We start from the raw sequence: 27,799 nt of genomic DNA, 5'->3' as shown, positions 1-27,799 counted from the left end.
TGTTTGCTGCCAGCAATTGTATCTGCTCGGGGAGATGAAAGTCTTCGTCCCAAAGTGTGAAGAATCTTCAGAACCGCATCCCAGCATATGATCCTTTTTCATGTCAGAAGTGGGGGTTTTAGCCTTGTTTAAAAATGGTCCCAGTTGCTCTTGACTACCAGTTGCTGTGTGCTGCGAGCCCTTGTGAACCTGCTGCTGAGTCTGTTAAAAGTGACTTTGCCTGGGAAATGTTGGGCTTGATCTGTCTTGTTTTCTTCTCTACTGCTTCCTGTGTGCTTTTGCTTGGTATGAATCTGCACCAGTGCCTGGTGCCCTCCTCTTCCTGGCCTTGAAGGCTTCAGGTAAATATTTACGTCTGTAGATGTAGCATGATCTAAGTGGATGTTAGGCAAGGGGCTCTGCGAGTGTGCATAGCTAAGATTTAAGGCTATTCTTCATCAAGCCTTTCGGTGTTGCTGAGTGTTCCTGTTTTTTATCTGTTGCCTTCAGTTGTGTAATTCTTTATTGCTCTATTACATGACATCATCTGGATCTGCTGCTCTGGTCTGTTCTTTGGGCTTCATAACATGTTCAGCTGAGTCTTGGGTAAGGACCATCATTTATTTCTAAATCTATTAGTGTTCTGAAAATAACTAAATAAATGCCATGCTAAACTCCTTATCGCCAGCACGTTGCCTCCAGCAGTAGTGAAAATATTCACATTGTTTGAGTTGCTGCTCAGTGCAGAGGGGAGGCTGGGTTGCCAGTGGCTGGACTGGGTTTCTACCGAGGGTTTCTTCTCTAAATTGTGCTCTTGCACACAAAAAAAGAGGCTGGCAAGTGTCTTCTCTACTGGAACCAACAATCTTCTAATGCTCTGAGGCTAAACTGAGGCTGAACTCAGCTATTCAGCTGTGGCTGTGTATGAAGCTATTGTGTGTTTATCTCTGCCTGGGACCTTCTGAGGCTAGCAGGACTCGTTGCATGGCTGTAATGTTTAAGGGGGTGTCACTTTCCCAAAATCTTCCCCATGTAGAAAGCAAAGAATGAAAAAACATCTTTATTGTCACCTCTTAGGAGACTTCAGTGGCTGGATCTCAGCAGTCCTGCTATGCCAGTGTGTGTCATGTCCTGTAAGGATGGGGATGTGTCTGGTAGAGCTTAGGGATATGGTTTAGTGGGGACTGCTAGTGTTAGGTCAGAGGTTGGACTCAATGATCTTGAGGTCTCTTCCAGCCTAGAAATTCTGTGATTCTGTGATTCTCCTGCCTGTGCTGGCAGGAGGGAGATGGAGCCCAGGCTGGCCCCTGCTGGTTACTTGCTCTCTGGTCCCTGCTTGCTGCCTGCTATGGGGTCTGGAGAGCAGTGGCCCAGGCAGAGATGTGGTGTCCTGTTAATGAGCCATGAAGTGGAGATGTGCTTCAGTAAGCTCCATGGAGATGCCCTTTAATTGTCATAAAAAGGTAAAAATGACTCTCCGGTGTTGGTGTCAGGCTGGAGTTAAATCCAGTTCCCCACCAGTAGCTTACAGCATCATACTTAGGGCATAGAGCTGGTTTGGAGTAGCAGTAAGCATCATTCCTTCAAATGCTGGCTCCAGTTTTTTCCCTTGGGTGGAACCTCCTCAGGTGCTGGAGGACAGACCGTAGCTCTAGGAGTGGTGAACTCTGCAAATGCATGTGCTGTTGCTCCTCTCTGAGCTGCTCTGTTCACATCTTTCTTGCCCTCTTGAGCATCCCTACTGATTGAAGGGTGGTGGAAAGCCTTGGGATGATGTCTGGTGTGTGGTGGCAGGATTATGAGGTCTGGGTGAGACTTAGGTTAGGCTTTTATAGGTTGGGTGTTTCCTTGGCTTCCCTGGGGAAGCCTCTCCTGCTTTCTGCAAATATTTTGCAGGGAGCTTGGGAGGCCCAGTGAAGAGTTGTTGTATGATACTTTAATCAGATAACCTGATCTTTAGCAAGCAGGAGGGTTGGAACCAAATGATCTGTAATATCCCTTCCAACTTGAGCCATTCTATGATTTAGATAGCCAACAGGATTGCTTGAGGCTAAATTGTCCAGCAGAAGCTTTCTGTGGCCAAAAGTCCATGTCAAACTGGTATTTCACAGGTAGCTTCTTGGGAAGAGATCCAGATAAATCATCTGCTTGCCAAGATTTCTAGAGGGGACCACCAAGTGTCCCTCTGGCTCCCTTCATTTCCCTGGGAAGCCTGACTAATGTGGATACGAGTCTGACCATGTCTTTTCTTAGTGCTGTGACCCCATCCTTCCAGTAAGGAGGGAGCTTGGCCAGTCTCAGACTGCTTGAGCAAGTGTTGCTTGTGAAACATCTTGGGGGAAATAGGTGGCTGGGTGAGGAGCCAACCTTTGATGTTCCAGTTATGGGGAAGACCTGAGTGTCCCCAGTTCATGGGAAGAGATGATATTCTGGCACTGTGCTCCAGGCAGCTTCCAGGTATTGCCAAGCATTTCTAGCTAATATTTTCGCCCTTAAGCTCCAGGCGAGGAGAACAGGGTCTGTTGGGTGACTTGTTCCCATTATGTGCTTGCAAGAGAAACTTAGACTTTTCTCCTGGAAGCAAGAGCATCTTTTAGACTAAAAAAACTGCATTGAACCTGAGTTCAGAGCAGGGGCTGTGCAGCAAATCGTTGTTTGAGGGCTCCATCCTGCTCGCATCTCTCTGCTCTGCTTGGTGGCAACACAAGCTGGCTGCACGGCGCTGGCCTAATAAAACCTGCATGCTGGTGTGACTTTTTTGCCAGGGAGTCTCTGCCTCTGGCTCTGGCAGAGCCTGCTGGGGAGGCTGGCTGCTTTCCCCAGCTCCTACCGGTGCCAGGAGGAAATCACCATCTGGGTGCAATCTGCATTACAGGAGCCTGACCTTCCCAGCAGCTGCTGGCCTCAGCGCCAGCCCTGGTCCTTGCAGGCTCCGAGTGCCTGCAGGAGAGAGCTAGAACTGCTCGAGGAGCTGTAAGAAAATGGATCTGCAGGAGGGAGACAAAGGAATGAGCATTTGTGTGCCTCTTGTTTGATGATAACTGGTGTCTCCTCCTGCCAGATGTGGCCAGCTCTCTTCTTAGCTGTGAATGTGAGCCTGGAGAGGTGCCACCTGTAAGGGGCAGAGTGCTGTCTTTCTTGCCTTTACAGCATCAGTTTTATTGGGTCAGCTCCTTGTGCTGCTACTTCGGGAGCTCCCTCGATTCCCCCTCCTGCTAAAGGTGCTGCTGTGCCTTTCCTTGGGCTTATTTTGTGACTGCTCCTCTGGTCCTGTCTCCTGTTTGGGTGAGCCTCCCTTGCACGGAGAGGTGCAGAACAACCCTGGGAGAACAATACTGGACTCCTAAGGTATACCTCAAGCTACTTTTTCACACTTGAAGGGACTGATTCAGTCCTGCCTGAGGCTTGTTTGCCTTTGCTGTGGGCTGGAGGAAAGGCACCAAGCAGTGATGACAACCGGGCAGCTTGCCCCATGTCTCCACCTGCAGCTGCTCGAGCTGCGAGGCCACTTGGCCTTCAAAACTGAACTTCCTGAACTTGCAAAAAACAAATCTGGTGCCCCAAGCCACCCTGGGCTGCTCACAGCAGTGTGCTAGAGCAACTTCAAACACATGCAGTGAAATGGATCTTTTAGTGCTGTGGCACTCCAGGGGTGAGGCCAAAGGGCGTTTGAAGCAAATGGTGGTGGGATAAACCCTTAAACACCCTCCCTAAAGACAAGAACTGAAGTTCCCACCTGGTTGCTGCTCCCCCAGAGGGGGATCCCAGCAGGACCCTGTGCTCCCTCTGCTGTGCTGCAGCATTTATTGCACTGCCCTGCAAGCACAGCTGCTCCCCTGCAGCTGCCTGCACAGCCCACTCGTGGAGCAAACTCCTTTCCTTGGAGTCGCAGTCGAAGCCACAGGAGGGATTTAAGGAGTTCAGGGCATGGTTTAAAAAAAGGATAAACCAACTCTAGCTGCAGGTTATGGTAGTGTTTAAATTTTTTTTGATCCCATGAGCAACTCTGTTTTAGTCTTGGCTGGATTGGATGCATGGGAATCCCAGCATTGCTCTGCATGAGTACTGGATAGGAGTTTCTCTGCAATGCTAGGGTCCACCTAGTGTTTCTTTCTGGGCTCCGAGCTCTGTCTTCAGTATTGGCCCACCAGAAAAATCATGGTCTGGGCAAACATGTCCCACTAACAAGCAAATATGCCTGGTATCTGTCCCTGACTTGGAGGAAACCCAGGAATCTTCTGCTCACCTAAGCGGCTGATCCTGCTGCACCAGGGAGTCTGGTCCTATATGATCTGGTCATAAAGACAAGCAAAAATCCCACTTCCAGCTGGATTCAGCCTGGGTACGAAGAGCTACTTCATGCCAGTCAGACATTGAAGAAATAACTTGCTGAGAGTATCACAAACATCCTCCTTTGGGGAGGCTGTCTTTGTTCATCACATCATTTTCCTGCTGGAGGCGATTCTCAGATGAGGCTCCTCAGAGGCTGATGGGTTTGGGGTAGGATGTAATGTGTGCTCCTTGGAGGCAGCTCCCTCTGGGTGGCTGTGCTCAGCTGGGCTGGTGGGGACTGCAGAGAGGTCTGGAGCCACCAGGGTAGACCAGATAGCGCCAGACAGAAGATATCTGGTATCTTCTCTGGTGCCTCGCCTCAAATCAGATAAGCTGATATCTGTGTTCATCTTCTCGAGAGCTATACTGGTGGTGGGGCTAATATTTCCAGCAAGGGATACCTGCTGCTGAATCTTCATTATGGGGGAGTAGGGTTTGGCTTGAGGTATGAGAGGAAATGAATATGGGGCCCTGTTCTCCGTCATTAGCTTCGTGGCTATAGGATGGAGGTCTTGAAGGAATTGTACAAACCTCTGCAGGACACTTCTGTGGAATAAAGCTCTGAAAAATTGCCTCTGTATGCTTTGCATCGCCCTACCAGTCTGGTGAACTCTTATCCAGTGATGGGTCTTGGTGGTGGAGCCATGGGATGGGTGTTATGTAGCACTGCTCTCTGTTAGTGCTGATCTTCAAAAACTGTAAGTGCCTCTGATCTACAAACTGCTTATTCTGGCTATTTTCCTCCATACCTTGAATTTCTATCGCGTGTAGCACAGCTATTGCCCGCCCAGCCGCCAAGGAGCTGGAGGAAGAGCTGCTTGCCCTACAGAAAATGCCAGGCTCCCACTTCCAGAAATGCATCCCACTTACTGGGGAAAAAACTAATCTCCAGATTGGGATCAAATGGCAGGAACTTAATCTGAGCATTTTGCCCTCCTGGCAAGGCGACAGCTTGGGAGACTGGGCTCCTGATCACCTGATATAACTGAAAGCAGTGTGCTCACCTTGTGCAAGGGGTTAATGGTTTAAACTGGCGACCTTTAACATAACATTTCAAATGCCAGATGAATTCTGCAGCATTATCAGAGCTTCAGCAGAACCACAAATCACTTAAAAACTTTAAAATATACCCTTCCTTGAAAACAAAATTGAATGAGAAGTAGATCTCCCCCCACTCTTCTTCCCAGGATGATTTATGGGTGGGAGTGGGCATTTCTTGTGGGCTTAAGGTTGCACTTAGGGTTGCATTATAAATGCAACTTAAGGTTGCATTTGAAACAGGAAAGAAGGTGAATTGCTTTCTACAACTGAATCTAGGTGCTAAATAAGCATGAACTTCTTCCTCCAGTATTTGCTACCTCGATCTGTACAGTCTCATAAGCCTTTAAAGGGGGCAGGTGGGAATTTTAGGTTTCTTTTTTGTCTGGGTGTAGTTTGGTATTCAGAGGATGACGGGGAAGGCTTAGTCTGGATAACACTGCCTTGAGACCAACATCTGCAGCAATCAAAAGCTGAGATGTTTTAAGATTTCTTTTCTATCCAGCTAGGAGACCCTTCTAGAGGAAGGAAAGATGGAGGAAACAAAACCAAAACATCCTGAGTCAGCCTTCATGGCAGGATAGCTATTCACCCTAATGTGTCATGGTATACCTGCTGCAGACAATACTAAATGTCCTCTTGCTAGCTTCTAATCGCCACCTTGCTTTTATTTCAGTGCAGGCATTAAGTTTCAGTTGCTGCCTTTCTCTGCGAGAAGTTACACCACAAACCTGTGATGGGCTCCTAGCTGAGCCCCTGTTCTCCAGCTCCTGGTGCTGGCACCCCCTTATTTCTGGGAGAGGGGTTTGAGCAGGGAAGCTAAAACCACCAGGCTGTGAGCAAATGAGGTATCAGCAACTGGGGGAAAAACTCAAATTTCTTGTTTTTTTCATAAAGCAGAGGCTTGTAGGCTGGGGAGCAGTGCTGTATGGTGTGTAGCTGCTTGGGTTTTGGGGGGGGACTTGTAAATCACTGCGGTGCTCCAGGGATCAGCTTGGAAACCTGGCTGCTTGAATTCCAACTCACCTGTGTCAGGCCATCTCTTGGGGGGAGAAAAAAGTGGTCCAAGGGAAGGGATTTGATGTACATCATCCCCCAATCTGTTTTTTTTTTTTTTTCTTGTTCTGCCTTGTTTTGGGGTTCCCAACAGCACCGCACCTGGCGATGCTCCGGCCGCATCGCGCCCCTGGAAAAACAAAATCCCGTTTTGTAACAAACCTCAGGATAAGGAGTTACGTGTGGGGAAGGGGGGGAAAAAAAAGGAAATGGCATGAGATGGTGGTGTTTTGAAAGCGGCTGGGAGGGCGCTAGGACCCGGCGGGGTGTGCCCGCTCCGTCCCTTCCCCTCGCAGCCGCCCGGGGACTTTCAGTTTTGGCTGCGCTGCCTCTTTTTTTTGGGGGGGGCGAGCAACTAAAAAAAAAAAAAAAAAAACAAAACTCAACAAAACAAGGCCGAAACCGCAAGAAAAGTTCCCCCCCAAAAAAGTGTGGCAAGATGGTGAAGACGGGATGAGAGGAAAAAGCGAGGCAGCCATGGCAGCGAGAAGGGTTTTTCACCTCCAGCCCTGCGGTGAGCAGCCGAGGTGGCAGGAGGGGGGCAGGCACCGGGGCTTGGATGAGATCCTACAGCTGGGGGGGGGTCCTGCTGTGTCCCTGCTTTGCTTCTAACTTTTTTTCCCCCTCCCCACAGCGGTGGAAGCATTTGCAATGGGATGCGATGGGGAGGGTGGGCTGGGGATGCGTGTGCTGCTGTCCTGGGGGCTCGCGGTCCCTTTTTGCTAAGGGCTGGGGGACAGGGAGGGTTTTGGTGGTCCCATTGTTGCCAGGGGGGCTTGTATGGGGTCGCCTGTTGGCTGGGAGGTGGGATGAGATGCTATGGGTCGGGGCTCCCTGGGCAGCTTCAACCCAGAGGGCACGAGTACGGGGCAAAGGTACTAAAGGAGGAGAAGGGAGCAAAGGGACTAGAGGGGGAGAAAGGAGCCAGCCCAGTTTGGGGCTGGTTTTGCTCTGGGGGGTGCTTTCGACCCCCTTTTGGTGTTGCTTTTGGTATGGGGTCGGTGGCTGCTTTGGGGAAGGAGGGCACCATGCGGTGCTGGCTCCGCTCGGGTGCGTCGCTGGCGGATGCGGTTGCTCGACTTGGTGCTGGTAGTGGGGCAACCACCACAAGAAAAAGGTGAAATCCGAGCAAAAAGGGGCTCGGGCAGCCGTGTGCGTTGGCAGGACCCCAGCCATGTGCCTTGGAAATGCAGCTTTGGAAGGCTGGGAGAGGAGGGGGGGGATTTACGTGCGCTTCCAAACGCGCTCGCGTCTTGGCTCTGGCTGAACTTTTGGGTTATCTCGTAAAGTGCCTCCCCCCCCCGCTGCCCTACCGAAGGAAGCACTTCCTTCATCAGCATGGCTGTGCTCGTGCTGGCTTTCCACTCAATTAAGGGACAGGGACTTGAGTTTGCATGTAGGGAAGTTTCTTCGGGAGTAAAAGCAACTGTAGGTGGCACACCAGCTTTGCCTGAGAAGCAGCCGGTGGGAGAACGGTCCTAAAGATTCCTGCTGGGAGGATTGTACGTCCCCCACCCCAGCTTAAACCGAAGCAAACTTCTCTTTTCCTTACTTTCTTCCTCAAAACTTTCTTCTGTAGTGCTATTTTTCACATCATTCTGAAGTCCCGATGGTGCAGGCTGTCTGACCATCAGCGGTGTGCACACCAACAGCCCCTGTTGGGAGCACACAGATTCCTTTACAAGCTGCTGCAAGGTCTGATGCATGCAGTATTTCTCTCTAAACCTGTAAGTTTTTTTTTTTTTTTTTTTTTTTTTTTTATCTAAGCCTGTAAGATTTCTCCAGGTGTAAGCACAGCCTCATCCCTCCTGTGCAGTCACTGCCTGTCAGGCTGCAGCTGAAGCATGGGATAAATTGAGTGAGGAAATCCCATAGTATCTCACCTGGGCTGCTGCTGGAGTTGATTTTGTGGCTTTTTTTTTTTTTGAAATGTGAAGGAAATGGTGATGCAAGGCTTTTAGCCCTGTCTACACTTCCACCTCAGTCACTGCCACCACCCCGTGTGCTGCACGCTGTTGCCTCCCTGCCATAACCAAGGCACGTTGGCTAACCCAGCTCAGCCAGAGCCCTCTGCTTCTGAAATATCTGTGGCTTTCATACAGTTGCCACTCTGTCAGAGTTATGTACCACAGAGGAAGTTCCTCGCCAGCTCTCGTGTCGTTCCTTGGCAGTTTGAGTGTTTCAGCTTGTTTAAATAAGCGTAGCCAGAAATAGGAGTCGGGCTTTTAGATGCTGTGTGTGCTCGACTCCCCCAGTGGCACAAGATCTGTATGGAGACTCGGAGACTGGACTTAGGGTAAAGCCTGCAGGGAATCAGTCGAGGCTGTGAACAGTCCTTAAAGCAAACTTCATTTTTCTGTTGAGTCAATGGGGAAACAAGAGGGCTTCAAAAGAGAAGGAATCCAAACCAGAAGCATTTTGTGTCTGAAAAGTAGGTTTTGGTGAAAGTTTGATAAAGGTTGGATGTTTCTTGCTGAAGGGAGCTTGAGCTTAGCTGTGAAGCTTGATTTTAGTCCTGAGTTATCAGACTTAGCCTGGTGCCCTGTCACTTGCCTGGTTGACCCTATGTAACAAACCTCAAACCTTGTCCTTGCAGAATTGTGGTGATGCTTTGTGTGTATGCTTCATGCCCAAAGGCAGGTGTGAAATCATATCATGAAGGGGGAAACTGTTTTTTCTCTCTTGTTACTCTAATGTTGTGCTGTGATTTAGGTGTCTCTAGGAAGCCCCAGTGACTGCAATCCAAAAGCTTTCTATTGCTGCACCTTGGGTGGCACTTAAGCTACCAAGAACGCTCCTTGTGCAAAACTACCTCTCCAAAAAGTCCCATTTCTGTCTGTAGGGCTTCTCTGGAAGTAAACAGCTCTGGGATGCCTTAATGACTTGTCATCATGAAGCTGTCATCCACCCTCTGAACGCACAGGCTGCTGCCAAGTGCCCCAGCAGATATCCAGCACGTGTTAAACCCAAGCTACCTTTGTGGCTGCCGCTAGAAGCAGCTGGGGCACGGCGTGATGCCATCACCGCTGGGGTTAGGGAGAGTGATGTGAAGGATAAACCACACTAAGGGTGAAAATTAGGAGTGTTGAGCCTGTTCCTCCAAGTTCATCCGAGTCTGAGTGGTGTTTCGTGACCCTGAGGTCTGCAAAGTGGCTCCTTTAGGAGTTTGTGATAGGATGTAGTGAAATGGGATTTTAATTTATCTTTTTCTCAGTGTGATAGAACTTTCTAAATATGATCTAGCATAAGCTCCCCGTAAAGCCTTGTCACCGAGCATGGTGCCATGCTGGCCCGGGAGCAGAGCGCTGCAGGCTTCGGCATCTGTCAGTGCTGGCTTTGATATCAAAGAGCAGAGCTGTCACTTGTAACTTCGTGGGTTTTTCTGTTCCCCCTTTCTAAATTCATCCTTGGCTCTGACTTGCAATTAAATTTAAAAAAGAAAAAGGCTGTATAAAGGGCTTCAGTCTAATTCTGCCTGCCTCTTACTGAAGAAGGGTCTGCTGGATGGACCGGTGGGAGCTGTGGCTTGGGTAGGACACCAAGGGAACAGAGAGGCCACTTTGATTTATTATGGATGCTGCGCAGAGAAACTGCAAGAAATGGGGGGATAAAAGCATAAAAACCTGGCATAAGCCACTGGATGGGGTAACACTGATGCTCTTTATACAGGGGCAGAAGCTTTTTTTTTTCCCTGTGGGTGTTTTTTGGCTGCTCAGGTTTGGGGGACCTGATGCGAACTGCAGCAGAAGGGCTCCCAGGGCTGGAGCTGTGCACCCCTGTGGCTGCTCTGTGGTGGGATGGATGGGACAGGTGATGGCAGGAACAGAGGGGGAAAATAAATTTGAAGCTGGTGGAGGGAAGATCTCAGCTGGGCAGCTTTTGTTTTGCGATGCTGAGAACAACAAAGGTGATGGGATGAGTTATTGGGGGTGCTACCTGCTGGTGAGGGCAGAGGAGTGGTAAGGAGAACTGGGAGGGGCTGAAGATGAGGAGGGGCTGGAGCTGAGCCCCCCTAAATCTTGGTGGGCTTCTAAAGATGAGGGTTGGTGAGGAGGGAGGCAGTGCACATAGGATTTGGTTGGAAGTGCTCTTCTCTCTGGACTTCTTGGTGTCAGGGCAGGTGCTGGCCCCCCACAGCACTGGGGGCTGCTGCTTGGGCTCACCCCCGGGGGGGGGAAAAAAGCACCCAAACCACCCCGTGGGTGCTGTGTCAGGCTTATTTTTCATCTTGCCTGCTGCCATCTCCTTCTCCAGGAGTTAAATGCCTCCTCTCCTTGCTCCGAGCCTAATTGTGTCCCCGGGGTTTAGCACGCGTGTGTTTGTTTTATTCAACGCGCTGGCTGTTCCCACCGGAACAGGCTGATTCTTTTTTTTCAGGGATTGGGATTTTTTTGCTTATTGTGCACAACAAGCTACAGCCCAAGATATTCATTGGGGGTGGAGGGAAGGAATTGTAGTAATGCCAATACTTCTTGAATATTATAAACCTGGCTTATCAGCCCGACGCAGGGCTGGAATTTGTCTCTTCCTGTGCTGCATCTCTGCTTTCTGAGAGACGCGTTTAAATACGGGCTGGAGACGCAGCCTTTCCAGTGTGCTCTGCTAGGCTGTGACAGCAGGAACGGAGCTTCTTGAGAGGCTCTCCTCTTTTCTTTCTTTGCATCAATTCCTCTCCAAAAAGGAACTTCTCGGGGAGAAGGCTCTGAGACTGCATGTCCCAACAGTACCAGCTGCAGGAGGTGAAGGGAGACGCGGTTTGCTTTGTACCTGGCTCTCCTCTCTTCTCCGTCCTCATGGAGCCAGCTTCTTTCTGCTACCCCCGGCTCACCTTCCTCCGCTCGCCCTACGGCCAGTTTGGGGCGAGCGCTGACTCTTCGCAGGATTTGGCCCCGTGGCCACAGCGCCTGGTGACGCAGAGATGGACCGGGGCAGTGGACGGTGCGTGAAGGGCTTGGGGACCAGAGGAGAGGGTGGCGTGGGGAAGCTGTGAAGCCCACCACGATTTGGGGGGGCTCTAAAGATGGGGTGATGGTGAGGAGGGAGGCGGTGCACCTAGGGTTTGGAGGATGTGTTGATGTTGTTGGTGCGCTCTGTTCGCTGGGCTTCTCCTGGTGGTGCTCGCTTGGCTGCTGGCACCTCCACCAGGGAGCAGCTCCGCTCCCTGCTGCACCCTTGTCCCGGCAGGCTGGCCAGGGGTGCTGATAAACAACCTCAGCAGAGAAAATTAAAAATAGAAAGCAATCTTAGCCAGCCTTTTGTTTCATAAGCTTGTTTGCTTGCCGAAATGAATCGGGCAGCGTTCGAAACCTGAAATACCTGCTGGAGGCTAGGCGGCTCGTCTCACCTTTAGGGCTGCGATGCTTTCAGCTCTGGCTGCTCAAACTGTTAGTGGAGGGATCAGGTGTGGGGATAGGTGATTTAAGCTCCTTTATTGTGAATTTTTCTTCTTACAAGAAAGTGCATTAGGTATGTTAACCTGGTTCAGGACTGTATGTGTTGCATTATTGTGAATAATCCAAATGGGGAAACTCAGAAAATCCTGCTGTGTTAGGAGCTGAGACCACTTTGACTGCTGATCCTGAGGTTTTATGTTCTGCTGAAACTTTTTTAGGGGAAGGCATCACTCAGATATCACCCAGATCACTCTGAGATGAGGTCCCGAGCAGCCTGGTGCAGCTTTGAAGGTAGCATTGCCTGGAGCAAGCAGCTGGGCTGGGGACCTCTTGGGTCTCTTCCACCCTCAAATCCAGCATCCCTTACATCTCAATAACGAGCTGACCGTGATGCTCCCTACCTGGAGAAGCTGTCAGGTGTCCTGAAAAAAAAAAATAATAAATATGGAGGAGACTGGATGAGCAGTCTCAGCAGAGAGAATGCGTGGGAGGTGTTTAAAAACATGCACTGCCTGTGGTTTTGTGCAGCGGAAACAAGTCTGTAGCAGGGACCGGGGACGGGCGATGTGGCTCTGAATCCCACTGCTGAAAGCGATGCCTCTTCCCCAGCTGTGCCCTGCCTCGCCTTGCCTCGCACTGGAAAGCCTCTTCTGCCTCCCGGTAAATACGTGATCACTGGGGATTTTTATTTAAATCGCGCTAATCAGTCACTGGAAGGGATTGGGAGATGGAAGTGACCCTGGTGTTTGGAGAACTTGCTGTTTATCTTTTTTATTTTTATTTTTTTTTTTAGGGCTCTGTCTTTTCTAAGGCTGGCTTGATGTTGCTTTGGGGAGCTGAGTTATTCCCCCCTCCTTTTTTTTTTTTGGCCAGAATAGACCATTCCCCTGTGGGCTTTAAGTATCCAGCTGGGGGAGACTTGGCTTATTGTTATGAAAATGTTGAATTGTGAGGAAAGTGAAGCAGTAGAATAGGCTGGAGGGAGGGGGAGAGGATGTGGCATCTTCCCTCCAAAGCTTTTTAGACACTGCTTAGCTGGCTGCTGGGCTGACAGGCTCGGGTATAAAGCTTCTTGGATCAGGTGAGGTCTCTCCAGCTCTATCTTCAACTTGCTGTAATAGTGTGGACTTAGGGAATGAGAGCCAGGGCACTAATGAAGGCTCCTCATTTGCTTCTGAATGCCTGCATTAACCCTTGCTTGTGCTGGTGAGCTGGATAGCTTGAGGGGGATTAAAAAAAAAAAATTGGAGCCTAGCTGTGCAGTCAGGCACGCAGCATGGTCAGTTCAGCATCTATGTCTTTAAGAGATTTGTTCTATCTACCTCTCGGCAGCAGCTTCCCCCTGCTTCATCCTGCATCTTCGCATCCTCTGTTTCCCCTGCACTTCTGGCCGCAAGGTGCGGTATCTTCTCTATCTTCTTCTTGAGCCTGGTTGCCACAAAGCCTCATTTAAGGAGGCGCACGGGCTTTCTCCGCACAGCATCCAGCAAAAAAGCACCGGCTTCGGAGCGCGGGCTGGCTTTAATCCTTGCTTTTCCTCCTTGCTCCCAGAGGCAAATAGCTGGGAGAGGATGCAGATCGGGGTGGCTGGAGGAGGAAAACCGAAGCCCAGCGTGGCTGTGCTGTGGCATGAAGTGAAGGCGTGAAGTTAGCAGCTTGCTGGCATCTCCTCTTGGGGAGCCAGGGCTCGGAGGTGCCCGGCTGGGAGCTAATGGGTCGCCCTCTCACTCCACCCATCCGCCGCTCGCCAATTGGAAGTGAGGGAGAAAGATGCTCCGGATGGATTAATATTGGAGCTGTTGAACAAGCACGAGCCATTGCCTCCTCGGCCACCTGAGCAAGTGGTGTGGGGGGTCAGGATTTGGGATCGAGCGTGCTGGCTCAGGGGGGAGCAGTGAGGAGAGGAGTGGGGGCTGTTTGAGTGTGAACAGCGTCTCTGCTACAGAAGTAGTGCAGGTAAGTTGTGGTCTTGAGCGAGTGCTGAAGCCCTGCTGGGTGATGCTTTTGGACAGGAAATCCAGAAAAGCAGCCCTGCCAGCTCTTTAATTATTTAATTTGCTGAAGTAAGGCAGGACTTGATGCGTTTTCAGCGGGCTTTGCTGCTTGGTGATGCTATCTGTTGCCAGCACCGGATGTCTCTGTATTGCTGTGCTTAAGGATGGAGAACACCTCCTGAATTCAGTTTACATCAACCAGTGTGCTGCCGTCCAGGGTTTGAATTTAATTTCAGGATATGCATGGGGAGATGAGTGAAGATACCTTACCTATTCTTTTTTTTTTCTCTGAAATTAATGCTAAAGCATCCTAACAGCCTGTCAGAAGGGCTTTACATACTGATGCTTCACGTGGGGAAAGTGCAGTGCTGAGTGAAAACAATGTGCATGCATGTAATCTGCCTGAAATGCTAGCAAGCATCATCCCTGTTGCTGTAGCCATGGAAGCCATGTAGACGAACCGTAAACAGTGTCCTACTGAATAACACCCTACGTGCACTGTCAGTCGGCAATGATTTCATCTCTGGACCAGAGTGTTTTTATTTCGGGTTGTTAATCCAGGGCAAAAACTGAGCTGGTGCTGCTGGATTCCCCCTGCCCATGCCTGCTGTGTTGTGGCTCACTGATGTAGAAACTGTACGGGGTGATTTGTGCCATCCTACCAAGCCTGTTGTGATTTGAAATCCCTTTGTGGAGAGGGCTGAGGCTGCAGAGTGCGTCTCGGCCACCTTTTCTATATCCCTTAGGCTATTTCTGCTTTTAATCCCAGTGTTTTTTTACTTTGTCTGGCACCACAACTGAAAATATTAAAGTTTTTGTTGACCAGGTGGCTGATCACTGCTCTACTTCTGTCTTTCCATGTACAAGCACAGACCTTGGTTTTGATCTTGTGGCTTTGAGTCAGAGCGGGTCTCCTGTCCCATCCAGGTGTCCTCTGGGTGCTGGAGGTGGGAAGAATTGCAGGATTAACTTTGGTGCAAAGCTTGGCCCTGCTACTGCTGCCTCTCAGAGCTATCTTCTATCTCGGTGGCAATGAGATGGAGGATAAAAACTTTGTGGTAATGCACTTTGTGTTCCAAAACATGATCCTGGTCCCCTGGGGGGATGCTGCACCTGCTCCTGGAGCAGCTCTTCCACCAGAGGAAGGTGGAACCGGAGGTGTCTGTGGTTACTTGTTTACACCTTGTAGCTGCTGAATTGTTGCAGTATTTAACGCAGATGAAATATTGCAGGGAACATCTGTTCCTCTGGATAGCTCTGAGCAGGTGAAATTTTATAGACTCTTAACCAAGTTTGTGTTTTATGCAGTACCACTGTGGGTACGTGGCAGGTGGTGGCCTTGGGAAGGACCTCCCTGTCCAGGGAAAGCATTTCAACAAAAACATCAAAAACACCTTTACAAAACACCTTTCCCAACCTGTATCCAGCTCTGAACAAGGTTTGGGACTGCTGCTTTATCTCTTCCGATTAAGAGTTATGAGGTTCTTTTGATAGGGCCCTGTAAGCAAAAGAGCTGTCTGGAAAGCTGTCAGTAAGAGTTAAAGCTTTCTAAATTATTCAAATGCTTCAGGAAAAGTGTGCTGAAGCCTCAGCTGGTCTGTCCTTGGGTCTTTGCCAACTTGTGGGATCTCCGGAGGTATTTGCTTTCACTCCTCGCTGTGTAGCACTCCTGCAAGAAATCCTTGCGAGTCTTAAATCACATTTCTAGAGGGCCCAGCAAAACAAAACCTTGGGGGGAGGAAAGAATGATAATAGCCCAAATTCTTCATCTGGCAGCCAAATCCCAAAGAGTCCTTGTTCCCCAGTTCCTCAGCTTGTCCTGCTCACCTGCTAAATGCTGGCCAAGAAACCTGGCTGAGGAGGGGAAAGAGATCCCATCAGCAAAGCAGCTGCATGGCTCTCAGTTTACGGGGTCGTTTCCTCTTGCAGCTCACCTCTGGGAGGCACCCTCGGATATTAATTGCTTGGGGTGGGCTAAATTGTGATGAGTCAACCTTGGACAGCCTGGTGCTGCTGGTAAACCCAAGCACCACTGACACCAAAACCTCTTCTGCCTGTGTTTTTTTGGGGGGAGGAGGTCTCCTTGCTGTCACTGCTGCAGCAGGCAATTTTTTATTAGGTGGCTTTATTGCAGTGGGTGCTCCGGAGGAAGCCGGGGAGGAGATGAAGAGGGGGATTTTTCAGTGCAGCAGCAAGGAAAATGCTTTTGCTTTGAAAGCAGGCATGTCTGATCCCCAAGCTCGTGTGTGGGTGTGTGTTTGCCTGGGAGTGAGCAGGCAGGAGGGATGCTTCCTGCTCTATCCTTTCAATATCATGTTTTCTATTTCCACAGCCAGCAACTGTGAAAATGAGTCCTGAGGTTTTGTGTACTGGAGTGACCGTGGCATGATTTAAGACCTCCTCACACCACTTTCTGTATCAGAAGAATATCCAGCTCCTTGCATACGATCCCCAATTAAGTGCTTTAGTGCTCCCTGAGCTGTGAAGCCAGAAAGTCCTTTCCTGTCTGGATCAGGACCAGCATCCCAGGGTGGCCGTGCTGTGCTGGGCACTTTATAGCTAGACCTAAATGATTCCTGCACCGCCTAGGTTAGCCTAGATGTCAGAGGGCTTGTGGTGTCCTCCAAAACATGAATAAATTGTTTTCTATGGGGGTTTAGAGCTATTAGCCTCAGGTCAGACAGACCTCATGGACTTAAAAGTGGGAGTTTGAGGGGTGTAGGACTCATGTAAGGAAGCAAAGAGGAGGGTGCAAATCCCTTAGGGATGCTTCTTTTTGGGATGAGGGGTGCAAGTGATGCTTTGCCACATTTTTGTGGCAAGAAAAGTATATTAAACATCCATACTTGTTTTTTTGAAGTGTCCTTGACTGGCTGTGTCTATGAATAGGGAAACCAAAGCGGGTGTCCTTGCAGGTCCAAACTTCTTGGCTCAAGTCGCAACTGGCCAGTAGATCGGGCTGCTTAAGAACAGCTTCCTCCTTAGTGCCTGTTCTGACCCATGTTGTCTTTGAAAAGCTTACCAAGGCGAAGGGGTTTGGAGTAGATTTAAATAGCCCTTGTAACAGCTGTCTTCAAGACTTCACAAGTTGATTTCTTGTGTTTGCAGATGCTGTGCTGAACAACCTGCTTAGGTAAAAGTCTCCAAAGAAAATCCCTGCTCTGTTGCATAGCCGTGCCAACTCCTTCCATACCATACCAGCACCTGCTTTAAACCTCTGGGTGTGCTGTGTGGGGTGAAGTCTCTCAGGCTGGGTGTGCTTGGTATGCCGTGGCCATCCTGCAGCACCCAGTTGTGTTTTGGGGCTCTACTTTGCCCTTCTCCCTGGTGATACCACCAAGATGAGTAGAGGACAAGAGGAGGAGGGATAATAGGGCACCTGCATGTCTTCTAGAAGGGTTTATCCCTGTTAGTCTCTGCTTGGGAATGATGATGGGTGTCTGCAGTGAAGAAGCATGCATGGTGCTTGCAGGGGAAGAGAGGCTGTAAGGAGGTCTTTAGTTGATCTTGGTTTTTATCCCTTCTAGGTGAAACACCCTAGAAGGCAGCTGAGTGCTGATATTGCCCATTTAATGAATCACAATTTCTTTTTACCCTTATAGAGTCTTTTCTATTATGTTGTCCTATGTTTTTGTGGCTGCAAACCAGTGCTTTCTGGGGAGAGGTCCGTGTTCAGGCTTGTCACAGGCAGCAGTGCTCCTATAGCTGTACTTCCCAGCTGCTTTTTTTCCTGCCCAAGTATTAACAAGCATGCCTTACTCATCTTACAGTTCCTTGAATTACGGTGATTAGTTCTGAAACCTGGACTTCTGTTTTGTTTTTTTCTAGCCTTTGTCACACCTCTCAGGTGTAGAGAAAACAGGTAAAATTTCAAGCTTTTGTCCTGTATGTCGATCATTATTGCTCGGAAAAGGAGCATATTGGCATGCTTCTTGTCTCTCTTTGCCAATATGAGATGAGTTCTCACCAGCCTCTTCCAGCTGAAGTATTAAAGGCTGTGGGAAGGGCTCAGCTACTTAACGTGTAGATAGAAATGAGAAGTGGTAACTTCAGGCAAAACAGCTTTTCACATGCTGCTGTCCATCCGTTCTTGCTGACTTGAAGGGCTTTAAATGATTTGCAGCAGATGTCTCCACCGGGAGACCTCGCAGCTTGGCTCTTCCATGAAAACTGCAAAGATCTTGTTCTGTAAGCATGATGCTATGCAGGGGAATCCTGCAATATTGATACCTTTCGAGTGTGATCAGTGAGTCAGTGTGATCGGAGTCGCAGCCTGGTGAGCTGTTTTTCTATTCCTCTACAGTGATGCAGTGGGGTTACAAAAGGAGCTTGAAGCTTCCTCTTTCTCCAGCTGTTGTTAGTCTCTTACTGTATACAGAGACTTTCAGATTCTCACTTACAGGTTCCTTTCAGTCAATGCTTCCCATAAATAAAAGCAGCCCCCTTCTGAAGGTTTCTCTTGAGATATTCCTTGTTTATTTTCTTACATCTGTCTAGTTTTCTGTGGACTTTGGGTGGAGGAGGGAAGTGGTATAACTTGGTTAGTAGGCAGGTGAAGCAAATATTCTCTCTCCACCCCAAATCCCATGGACCTTAGTGCATCTCCCTGGTCACCTGTGAAGCTGCAGCCCCTTGTCTTGTGGTGTTAAGTCATGGTAGGGTGAAGAGAACCAGAGTGATGATTGAGCTCACTGTTAATATTAAAATAAGAGGTTTGATGGAGCCCTGGTTAGGGGTAGCTTTGTATTGTCAGAATTAATCCTTAGATAACACCCTACACATCTAAACTAGGCTTGGCCTCGGATCTCAGTTTGAGGTAGGGAATCAGCTGCAAACTTCCCCATTATGCGGGGGAGCTGGCTCAACTATTTAGTGGTGGTGATGGATGCTTTTAGCATTGACGAATGTGTTCATGGAAGGAAGCCTGAAGTGGCTGATGACCTTTCTCAAAGCTAAAGCCCTGCGTGTCTTCTGGAAAGGACATTTATTTCCAGGTAAATGTGCTGTTTAGGGTGGCGTCATGCTGAGAATTGGTAATCCCTCCTGGGAGAAGACCGGGGAAGTCTGAAGGTTTTTCAGCTGACCCTTTAAGCAAGAAGTTAAAACAAACTGTCTGAAATGACTTGTTTTTCTTTGAAATCCTCCTGAAGGCAAGAGGTGTGTGTACTGATGAGTTCCAGAAGCATCCCCGGAGCAACAGCAAAACAGTACTGGAGGAAGGCTTGAAAGTGCTGGGGACTAGGGTATTGCAGCACAGGCTGGCTGAAAGGTGCTGAAGGTACCTAGGATGTTCTCCTCGGTACTTACCGAGTAACTAAATGTTCCAGATGTGCTACCTGAATTGACAGACCTAAGAGGTGCCATCATTAAAAGGCTCAAAAGTGATTTTTTGTCTGGTTACTCTTTAAAAATTGAGTTGCTTCAAAATAAGTTCTAGTTATAATACCAAGACACCAGGATGTAGAGAGCTTTACTGGAGGGAAATCACAAATGCTGAGGTTTGTAGTCAAAATTCCCATGCTACCCACTCGTTCGAAAGCTACATTTTGCTTCAGTAGAAGGCTTGTGCTGCAGAGCTGTTTACTTGGAAGATGCCAGTAGCAGAACACTTTAATCGAGTTATCGAAGTATCCAGAGAATGTGTTTTTATTTATAATCTGCTAATATTGCAAGGCTCAAGAGAGCTTATTACTAACCTTAAAACAAGAGAGTTAAAATGGGTTATTAGGAGATCTGAGAGGCATCCCCTGCAGGAATTTAATAATGGAGGATGGCATGGCAGGGTTTTTTCTGTTCCTTTTGTTGTGAAATGCAAATGTAAAAATGGTAAGAATGTAAGAAATCAGGAAGCTCATCCACTTTTTGTCTGATGCTTCCCCCTGTGGATCACTTCAGTCCTAAGACTGAGCACCTTAAGCTACAGCAAACTCGAATGTCCTACCGGTTAAAGTACTCTGAGCTTCATATACCTCCCCCCAGTGGCTCTTTCCAAGTGATTACAGTGGCTTCGAGTCAAAGGGCAGTGGCTTCCTTTTGAGATCTAAGCTCTTATCCCTGAGTCTAGAAAAATAAGCGCTGCTTTCCACTTTGCAGCACTTCACTGGGTTTTGCCTTTAAATTCAATGCTCATGAAGACGAGAAAACAAGTGTTTTATGTGAAGGAGGAACTACGTGGTGATGCTCTTAATGCCCATCCTATTTATTTAATGGATGTCTTTGTAGGGAGCAAGGTGGGGTGGTGGTTGAAGTTTGTTGGAGTAAATTAACTCTTAAAAATACTGAATTTATCAAAAGAGCTATACCCTGTGCTTTTGGGCAGGTAGGAGGTAGCATCCCTTTGGATAAGGAAAGCAATTGAAGAGTCTGGTTGTCCTTGTAGGTGCTGGATGAGAAAGGAGAGCCTAGAGAGTGAGGACGTAGCCTCTTCATCAGATATTGAAGGCATGAGAGGCAATTTGCTGTGGTGTATATCTTAGCTCCTCAGGGTAATCTGTTCCAGCTTTGTCTATAGAAGCCTGTCCTTATGTCTTGCTGAAACTGCCTTGTTTGGATTTTAATTGCTGAAATCTAAACAAAAAAACAAACCTGGGGGAAAGAAACTATATAAACATGGCTTTGCATCTGATGGAAGTGGCATGGGGAGAAAAATCCTGCCCTGCAATAACAAAATGCTCACCAGCATGTAGGTCTGTTCCTCCAGCCTGCAAAGGTGCAGGGGCTGATTTTACTTCATGGAAACAAGTCTGCAACTCCAGACACACCCTGGAGCATTTTAACATGCATCTCTAATGTACCTGAAGGCTCATCCAAGGCCAGGCTTCTTTAAGCTAAGCAAATGAATTAATTACTGCAGTGTTTTGTAGCTACCTCTTGGATGGGCTTTTGAATTTTAAGGACTGGAGGGAGGTGAGATGGGAAGAAATGCTGTTTTGTCTCAGGCTTTGGGTATGTACCTTCTTGATAGAGGAAAGACAACTCTGCTGTGATGTCAGTTGTGTGCAACTCAAACCCACTACTCAGGAAAACATGACCAAGGAGGCAAAACCTCATTAAAATCCCAAAAGCCTTGTGGAAGGAGAAGCACACAGAGCTTGCTGGCGTGTTTTGCCTTGCTGACTGCTGCTGAGCATCTACTGAAGCACAGTCTAGCTGGTTCTAGCTGGTGTTGCTCTTAGCTAGTAAGCCACAAATATAAGCAAGGCTTGCTTGTGCCAAACAGCTTGGAGAAATATGGGGGTTGAAAGGGAAAGGTGATGTATAAGGAGAGTTGCCCTTCTCTCCCTGAAATGTCTCCTTTTATTCTGTGTGGTTAAATTGGATGGATCTGGGGATGGATCTCGCTTTCTGTAGATCCTCTGAGATGCAGATGGTGTAGCCCCCAATTTACCCTTCCTACCTCCACTTCTGCGAGCACGTTGACCTTTAAGCTAGTTCCATAGCTCCATGTGTGTCTGTTTTACACTTGTGTAAACACCCCATTGCCTTTTACCTCCTGGGCACGTTCCCTACCATGCTTGATGTCAATGTGCGTGGCCCCTTCCGTGGGGGATGCAGCAGCTTCTGAAAAGGCTCCGCCACCGCTGTTCTGAAGCCCAAATCCCATTGGCACTCTGGGATGATATTACGTAGGGAGAAGGCAAATTTCCAGGGCTGAACTTCAGCCAGGACATAGTAGGGTGAACGCCCGACTTTTTTTTCCTAAACGTGCCATTGCATCTTTAATTATAAGGTTAAGACCTTTATTTTATGACTCATCTGAAAAAAAAAAAAAAAACAACACAACACAGCACCTCAAAATAATTGCCTGAGCATGTTGCCTAGGGGACTACTGCTTGTTTGTGACTCAGAGGAGCGAGTGCCACCTAATGAAATGGCACTGGTGCTGTAACACTCCAACCTTGCTCTTTTCATGCCTAGTCCAAGCAATGACCAAGCCAATCTCCTGTGAAGACACCAGGTCAACCCAGGCAATGCTGCAGATGGGTGTTCCTGGTGAATAAAGCACTGGGTGTTATCTGACCTGTAGAAATAAGTGTGTTCAGCTAAAGGAAAACCAAGTGGCCTCATTCTGCCTACCGAAGGATGAGCATGCTGCTTCAGGCTCCCTCAGAAGCCATAGTAGATGTGAGGGATTGATATACCATCCCAGGGGAGTGCTGGCCTCTGTTCCTTGGGTAATCCGTCTGCCTAGGAGGACTTTGTTTGTTTCTCTGAACTACGTAAATGCAATCATTACACAATAAGAGCCTCTTTAACAACCTTCCTTTGATCATTAGCATGCTAATCAGCCTGGATGGCTCTTCTCCTTCCCTTCCAGGTGGAGGGAAACAATTGACTCGTGTAATGGGTGCCCCTTGGCCACGGTGCGTTTGTTCCTCCGGCCCATTGTTCTGGGATGAACTTGGAACATTGTGTTTCTCTCTTGGACCAGACACTTGAATTGCCCTCGGATTTGTGTGTGTTTTCTTAATAGTCATCAGGGTGTCCCTCCAGGAACCTGTGCAGCTAATGCTGTCTGCTCTGAAATGTCTGAGCCATGCTGAGCTGTGACAAGTGTTAGGGCTGGAAGATGCTGTCGTCAGGGGTGTGACTTGTATCCGCCTGGTGCACAAAGGCTCCCGGTGGGCCAGGATGAATTGTAATGCTTGAAAATGTGACACCCTAAAGGGAGAGGGGAAAACAAGTGCGTATAACCTGTAAGCCAAAAGTTATGGGGTAGAGAAAGGGTCTTTGGGAAATAATCTCATACCTCAAACGAAAAAGCAGGAAACCTAATCTGCAGAACAATAAAGCAGGCGAGACCTCTTTCCTTGTTGGCCCAAATTCATCCCAGGCTTGCGTAGGTAATGTTTGATTAGCCTAATGAAGTGGGGAAAGACAGAGCAAACCTATTCCTCTTTCTGATTGCATTTTGGCTGGGAAGCTGTGAATAGAGAGGCAGCATCCAGGAGCTGCCTTTGCAAGGGACTGCTCAGGTGACCTGTAAGGCTTGAAATAGACCTTTATCAACTGGCTGCTAAAACAGGGCATGCACCTGTGTTTGAGTTGGAGTTGGTGTTTCCAGCTCATGCAGCCTGAGTTGTCAAATACTGCTAGTGTTATAAGCAATCAGCCTGGGTTTGGCTACCAGACTTTGATTGCACTTGAAAGCAGGTGCTCCTGTGCTGTACGAACATCTTGGTAAATACCAAACTTCCCAGCAGTAATTGCAGAACTGACTTGCTAACAAATAAAACATCCCATGATGAATGAGGGACTTGGTCCTGGTGCTGCTGTGTTGGTGGATTTGCTCTTGGTCAGTCATCTCCCACTTGTGGTTTCCTTGCAAGACCCTCTTGGTGCAAATGGTGCTTCCTGCAGGACCCCAGCTCAGGAAGCAGGCAAAGGAAGGCTACAGGGTTTTGGTGCTTATCTTCAAGTGCCAAGAGCTGTTTGGGGGATGTCTTAATGACTAAGATTGGTAGGACAGGATGCAAAAACCTGTTCTTATCTGAATTGCGTTGTTTTTACTACACAAAACTAGTTCTTTTTTATCCAAGACTGGACTTCATTATGGCCTATATTTTTAAAAAGGATTCTCTTGCACGCTTAGCATCTATTATTTGTGCATGCATTTGCTTAGGTTCAACAGGTCGCTGTGATACAATCAGGCTTGTCCTGATCTTTGGTCTCGCTGTTTTGTGGTCCCAGCCCAGGATGCCTGAGACAGCCTAACTGTTTTCATGTGGTAATTGCAACTGTATGGGATATTCTGGTAAATGCTAAAGTCAATAAACAAAAGGTTAAAAGTTGCCACATCGAGGAAAATTTTCTGCCTGTGGTATTTTGGGGCTGTAATCCAGGCTTAAAGTGAACTTAGCAGCGAGGTGAAGGCGTTCAGTATCGTGATGATTCTTACATTTCCTTTTTCTCTTTCTAGAGTCTCCACCAGCAGCGATGTCAAGAAATGGATACTTCTTTGAAGAGAGTGGCAAGTATTATTTGACTGACTTATGCCTTGTCTCACCTTATTGGAGTGAGAGCCGTGCTACAGGGTTAGCTGAGAACTCAAAACGGGTGATACAAAATTCATGTAGCTTAAGCAGCATGCGAACACAGGCTTGCATCATAGTTGTGTAATCTAGTACTGGAAGCAGACTCTGCATTTTTATATCCTGTAGATGGTCTAGATATTCAAAGCAGTAAATAATCACCTCATGTTGTCAACGCTGACTATTCTGGGTGGCTCCTTGCTTTTCCAGTTCTCTCAGGATGTTTTCCTGTAATGCAACCTGGCAAGTGCACTTGTTTCCCACTTTTTGGAGTGGAGATCAGATGTAGGTGTCTCAGATCTCTTTGGAGACAGCCTAAGAGCATCAGGCAAACATTGCATGGTTCCAGTAAATGCATCTTTTAGTGCAGAATGTCCCAAGGATTTCTTTTGAACTATGATTAGACTGAGGCATTTAGAAGCTTGTATCATCATCTGCCTTAGCAAAGGTGGCTGAGCTCTTAGATGTGGTACTGATAAGGGCAGAAATAATATACAGCCAAACTTGAGGTATGGGAAGTTCCAATTTTCTGTGGTTTTAAAGAAACACGGGCAGGAGGTTGTTAGGGAGACGACATCTTAAGATGTGAACCCAAGACCAGTCCCTGTGATATCTGAAGGCACAGGGTTTCTTGCCCATGAGGAGGTGGTGTAGTGCTCGGAGTGCTCAGGATTGCCAAATGGGGAGAGCACAGGACTAAAATGCTCCTTTATTTAGGTTATTTAGGTCTGCAGATGCTTGTAGTTGTCACAACACTCATCTTCCAGAGGGCCAAGCCTTTAGGTTAACATCTGGGAAGGGGAGGCTGAATATCTGCCAGATGCAGCTGCAGTAGATCCAGTGTTACTATTGACAATCCTTCCTCTGGCACTGGCTCACTCATCTTCTGCCTTCTCTGAAAGTACTATATAAGCCAATTTCTCAGAGGAAAAAGGATGAAACTGGGAGCAAGTCCCATCAGCTCTAGCAAGAGGTCTTTTGAAAAGGCTGGGTAAACTAAAAGAAGGGCAGAAGCTAGTGCTTGAACTCCAGAAGGCTTTATTTCCTTGGTATTTGTGGGTTTCCTAAAGGCATGTGGGGTATGAGGTTTGGGTAGCCCTGCTTCTACCCTCCCTGGATTGCTTGTGTCCCCTTGGGATGTGGCTGGTGCTTTCTTGTGAAGGGGAATGTAAGAGGGTGATCTGGGCTGGAGCCTGGAGAGATGACAAAGCCTCCAGTCCCTGGCTGAGAGCTGTGTAAGGGTTTGCTATGGGCTAAGGGAAAAATACAGCTGCATTTGTCCTTCCCAATTATGCAACAATCTCCTGGATCCACCTATTTCACCCTAAGCCCTCCTGCCACAGAACACCAGGGTAGCTATCTGTCCTGACATCGTATACTGTGAAGCTGCTGAGTGTCCATTTTCAGGATGTAGCTGCCTCTAGCAGATGAACTCAGTATCTTCCCTTCCTCTTATTAAAGAAAAATATCAAACCCAAGCCCCAGCAGATTTCTGGATGTTCTTTAGAGTACATGGTTTTTGCGTATCTTGTGTAAAGCTCTTCTTTGAGCTCTGCCTTTTTTCAACTTGATGCTGTGGCAGTGAGAATTTATTTTTGTCCCAGTTGTATTATCCAGCTCCTTCATCTTGAAGGAGATGGCACCTTAGAGCTACCAGTAAGGGCTTGATAAAACTGTGCTTTTTTTTTTCCTGTTACGCTTCTGTGTGGATTGGGGAAAGGAGGGATTGTTGCTTGCGAGTTCATCTTCAGCCTGTGTGTGGTATCGAACCGTGTTGTGATTGAAAATACGGTGTATTTTCCTCACCCTTAAATTTGCTGTCTTTCTTGTTCCTCAGAGCCTTCTAGTCATTACAAACTGACCTTTTTTGAAAGTTCACTTGGTGTTGGGTGATGAGTCACCTTATTCTGCCTGGTTGAGCCGAGGGTTTGTGTTTCTGCACAGAATATGCAGGCAGCGTATCCCAGGAGCCGCAAATGCCAATCCCCACATCCCTCTGCAAGGCAGCACCTTGGCTTACTGTAGAAATTCAATGTGGATTTTTCGAGGGGTTGCCCAGAAACTTAATCAGGCCTAGAGGAAACCGCAGAGGAAGAAGTTACCTTTTCATGTCGTTTCAAAACAGCTTGTTTTGAAACAGAGGCTACGTAATCATCAAGCTGTTTCTTTGCACCACTTGTTTGGATCAGCCAGTTCAGTCCTGAGACCAGTACATGCTTTAAAATTCGAAGAAAATCCTATTTTTTTATTTTTTTTTTTTTAAAAAAGCAACCCTTTCTTTGGTTTCCTTAGCACTTTCCTTAGCACTCCTTTCCCTCACCTCTCAGCTGAGAAATCTCTCCTGATGCTGTTGCCCTTTGCACAGCTGGGCTCTTTCCTTATCTCCTCCTGAGATCTCTCATACATATGGTTTTCAGTATCCTTCGTAATTAGGATGTTTTTGTTCCAGGCCATATCTGAGGCTCTGTTTGAAGACTGTGTCTTGCCAGCTAACTTTTTTTTTTCTTCTTGTTGTGTTCTCAATAACAGCTGCAGCAGTGTCAGACCTTAAAAGTTGAGATTTCAATTTTAGCTTAAATCATTATATGAGGGGTAATTGCTGCACCAACACAATGCTTTGTAAGACTTGCCTGGATATTTGCTGTTCGCAAAAACTTACTGTGGTATTTAATAATTTGTAGTTCTGTTTATTAGTCACCGAGGAGCTGGGAAAAGCCAGGAAGGATTTTCTAGCAAACGGATGCTAATATATGACTACTCTGAAAGCTCAGAGGGGTTTTTTCTATAGCCTCCTGTCTGATAACTTCTTAAATGGCTAAAAATCTGGAAAGTTGATCAAAGGAGCCCGTGTATTTAGTCACAAGTTACAAGTTTCTGGTGTACTGCAGTTCTCTGCTACTGCTGGAAGAACTAAGCTGAAAGCCATGGCTGTGTTCTTCAGTGCATTGCAGAAGGTAAATTGGTGTGATACGGCTGGCAGGAAAAAAAAATCTGCCTAACATCTTTCTGTAGAGGCAATATTAGGATGAAAAATGAGGAAATCAGTTCATGTCTGCCCAGTTAGAAGTTTTTCTGATGTGAAGTGTGGTGACAGCAGGTATGTGTGACAGTTGTTGGCCACATTTGGTTTTGATTCATGTATTTCATCAGACTTAATAGCTGTCTTCTGACAACAATATCTCACTGGAAATCTGTGTTTTCTACCCATTCTTTTATGTCTGGATTGAGCTTTTTTCCACAAACAAAATAACCAAATCTGGCATTGTGCAGTAGTACTTTTTGGTGCGGACTGTGCGTTTAAGTCGCTTGAATCATCAGCAAGGTTTTTCTCAAATGAGGTTTGTTCCTGGCAAATTCAGGTGACTAATGAGATTTCGTAGACCCAATCCAAAGCTGAAGATAATGGGAATCCAGATGAAATGTGGCTCTGCAATACATGTTCAGAATAACTCACCAAACTCTGAACTGTTCCCTGGCTGTCAACCTCCTGCACCTTCTTTATGAGGAGATGGGGGTGATGAGCAGCCAGTGCTCACTACAAGTCTATTAGCTCTAAAGGCATTGCTATTAGCTGCAAATGATTAAATTCTGCTGGTGTGTGATGAGCTGCTTAATTGGTGCAAGAACTTTCTCTGATAAGGCACAAAACCGGAGGCTTTCTAGTTCCTCTTGCAAAATCCCACGGAAGGAGTCGCAGCATAGCGTTGGGGATATCTGAATTGTTGCATTGTTTTTAAAGCTGGCTCAACAGATATTGCAGCATAAATTGTCTTCCAGAGCAAATCCCTTACTGCTTGGTCTCCTCTGACTTATTAATTGGTTTTGCTGGCACAACAAATTGCAGTTGTGCTGAAGGGCCCCAAGGCCCCAGTCTGGCTTGGGATGTTTGGATATATTTTATCTACTTGCTTTTGTTTTTCAGTTCGGTTTGGTATGTGTGGTGTTCTTGTGTATTTTTTTTTTTTTAGACTCATCT

At 47.6% G+C, this 27,799-nt stretch overlaps 1 protein-coding gene across 8 annotated transcripts in view; it reads left to right on the top strand.

Moving 5' to 3' along the window:
* The first annotated feature begins 6,788 nt into the window (after positions 1-6,788).
* SLC4A11 (solute carrier family 4 member 11) overlaps positions 6,789-27,799 on the top strand; it is a 90,694-nt gene continuing 69,683 nt past the window's right edge. For 2 of the 8 annotated variants that reach the window (XM_032186414.1, XM_032186413.1), the window contains exons 1-2: positions 11,025-11,343; positions 23,712-23,762. In XM_032186414.1, coding sequence (XP_032042305.1) covers positions 11,118-11,343; positions 23,712-23,762 — 277 coding nt within the window. In that variant the 5' untranslated portion in view covers positions 11,025-11,117. Of the gene's footprint in view, positions 6,920-11,024; positions 11,344-12,349; positions 12,459-12,853; positions 12,880-13,338; positions 13,755-13,970; positions 14,011-16,124; positions 16,926-17,620; positions 17,655-23,711; positions 23,763-27,799 lie in introns of those variants that run through there. The other 6 variants (XM_032186418.1, XM_032186416.1, XM_032186420.1 and 3 more) reach the window with 6 other exon arrangements.

Source organism: Aythya fuligula, chromosome 4 (genome assembly GCF_009819795.1).
Source record: "Aythya fuligula isolate bAytFul2 chromosome 4, bAytFul2.pri, whole genome shotgun sequence".
NCBI lineage: Eukaryota > Metazoa > Chordata > Aves > Anseriformes > Anatidae > Aythya > Aythya fuligula.
Note: the sequence above shows the minus strand (reverse complement) of the source record. Positions and strands in the feature narration are given on the sequence as shown.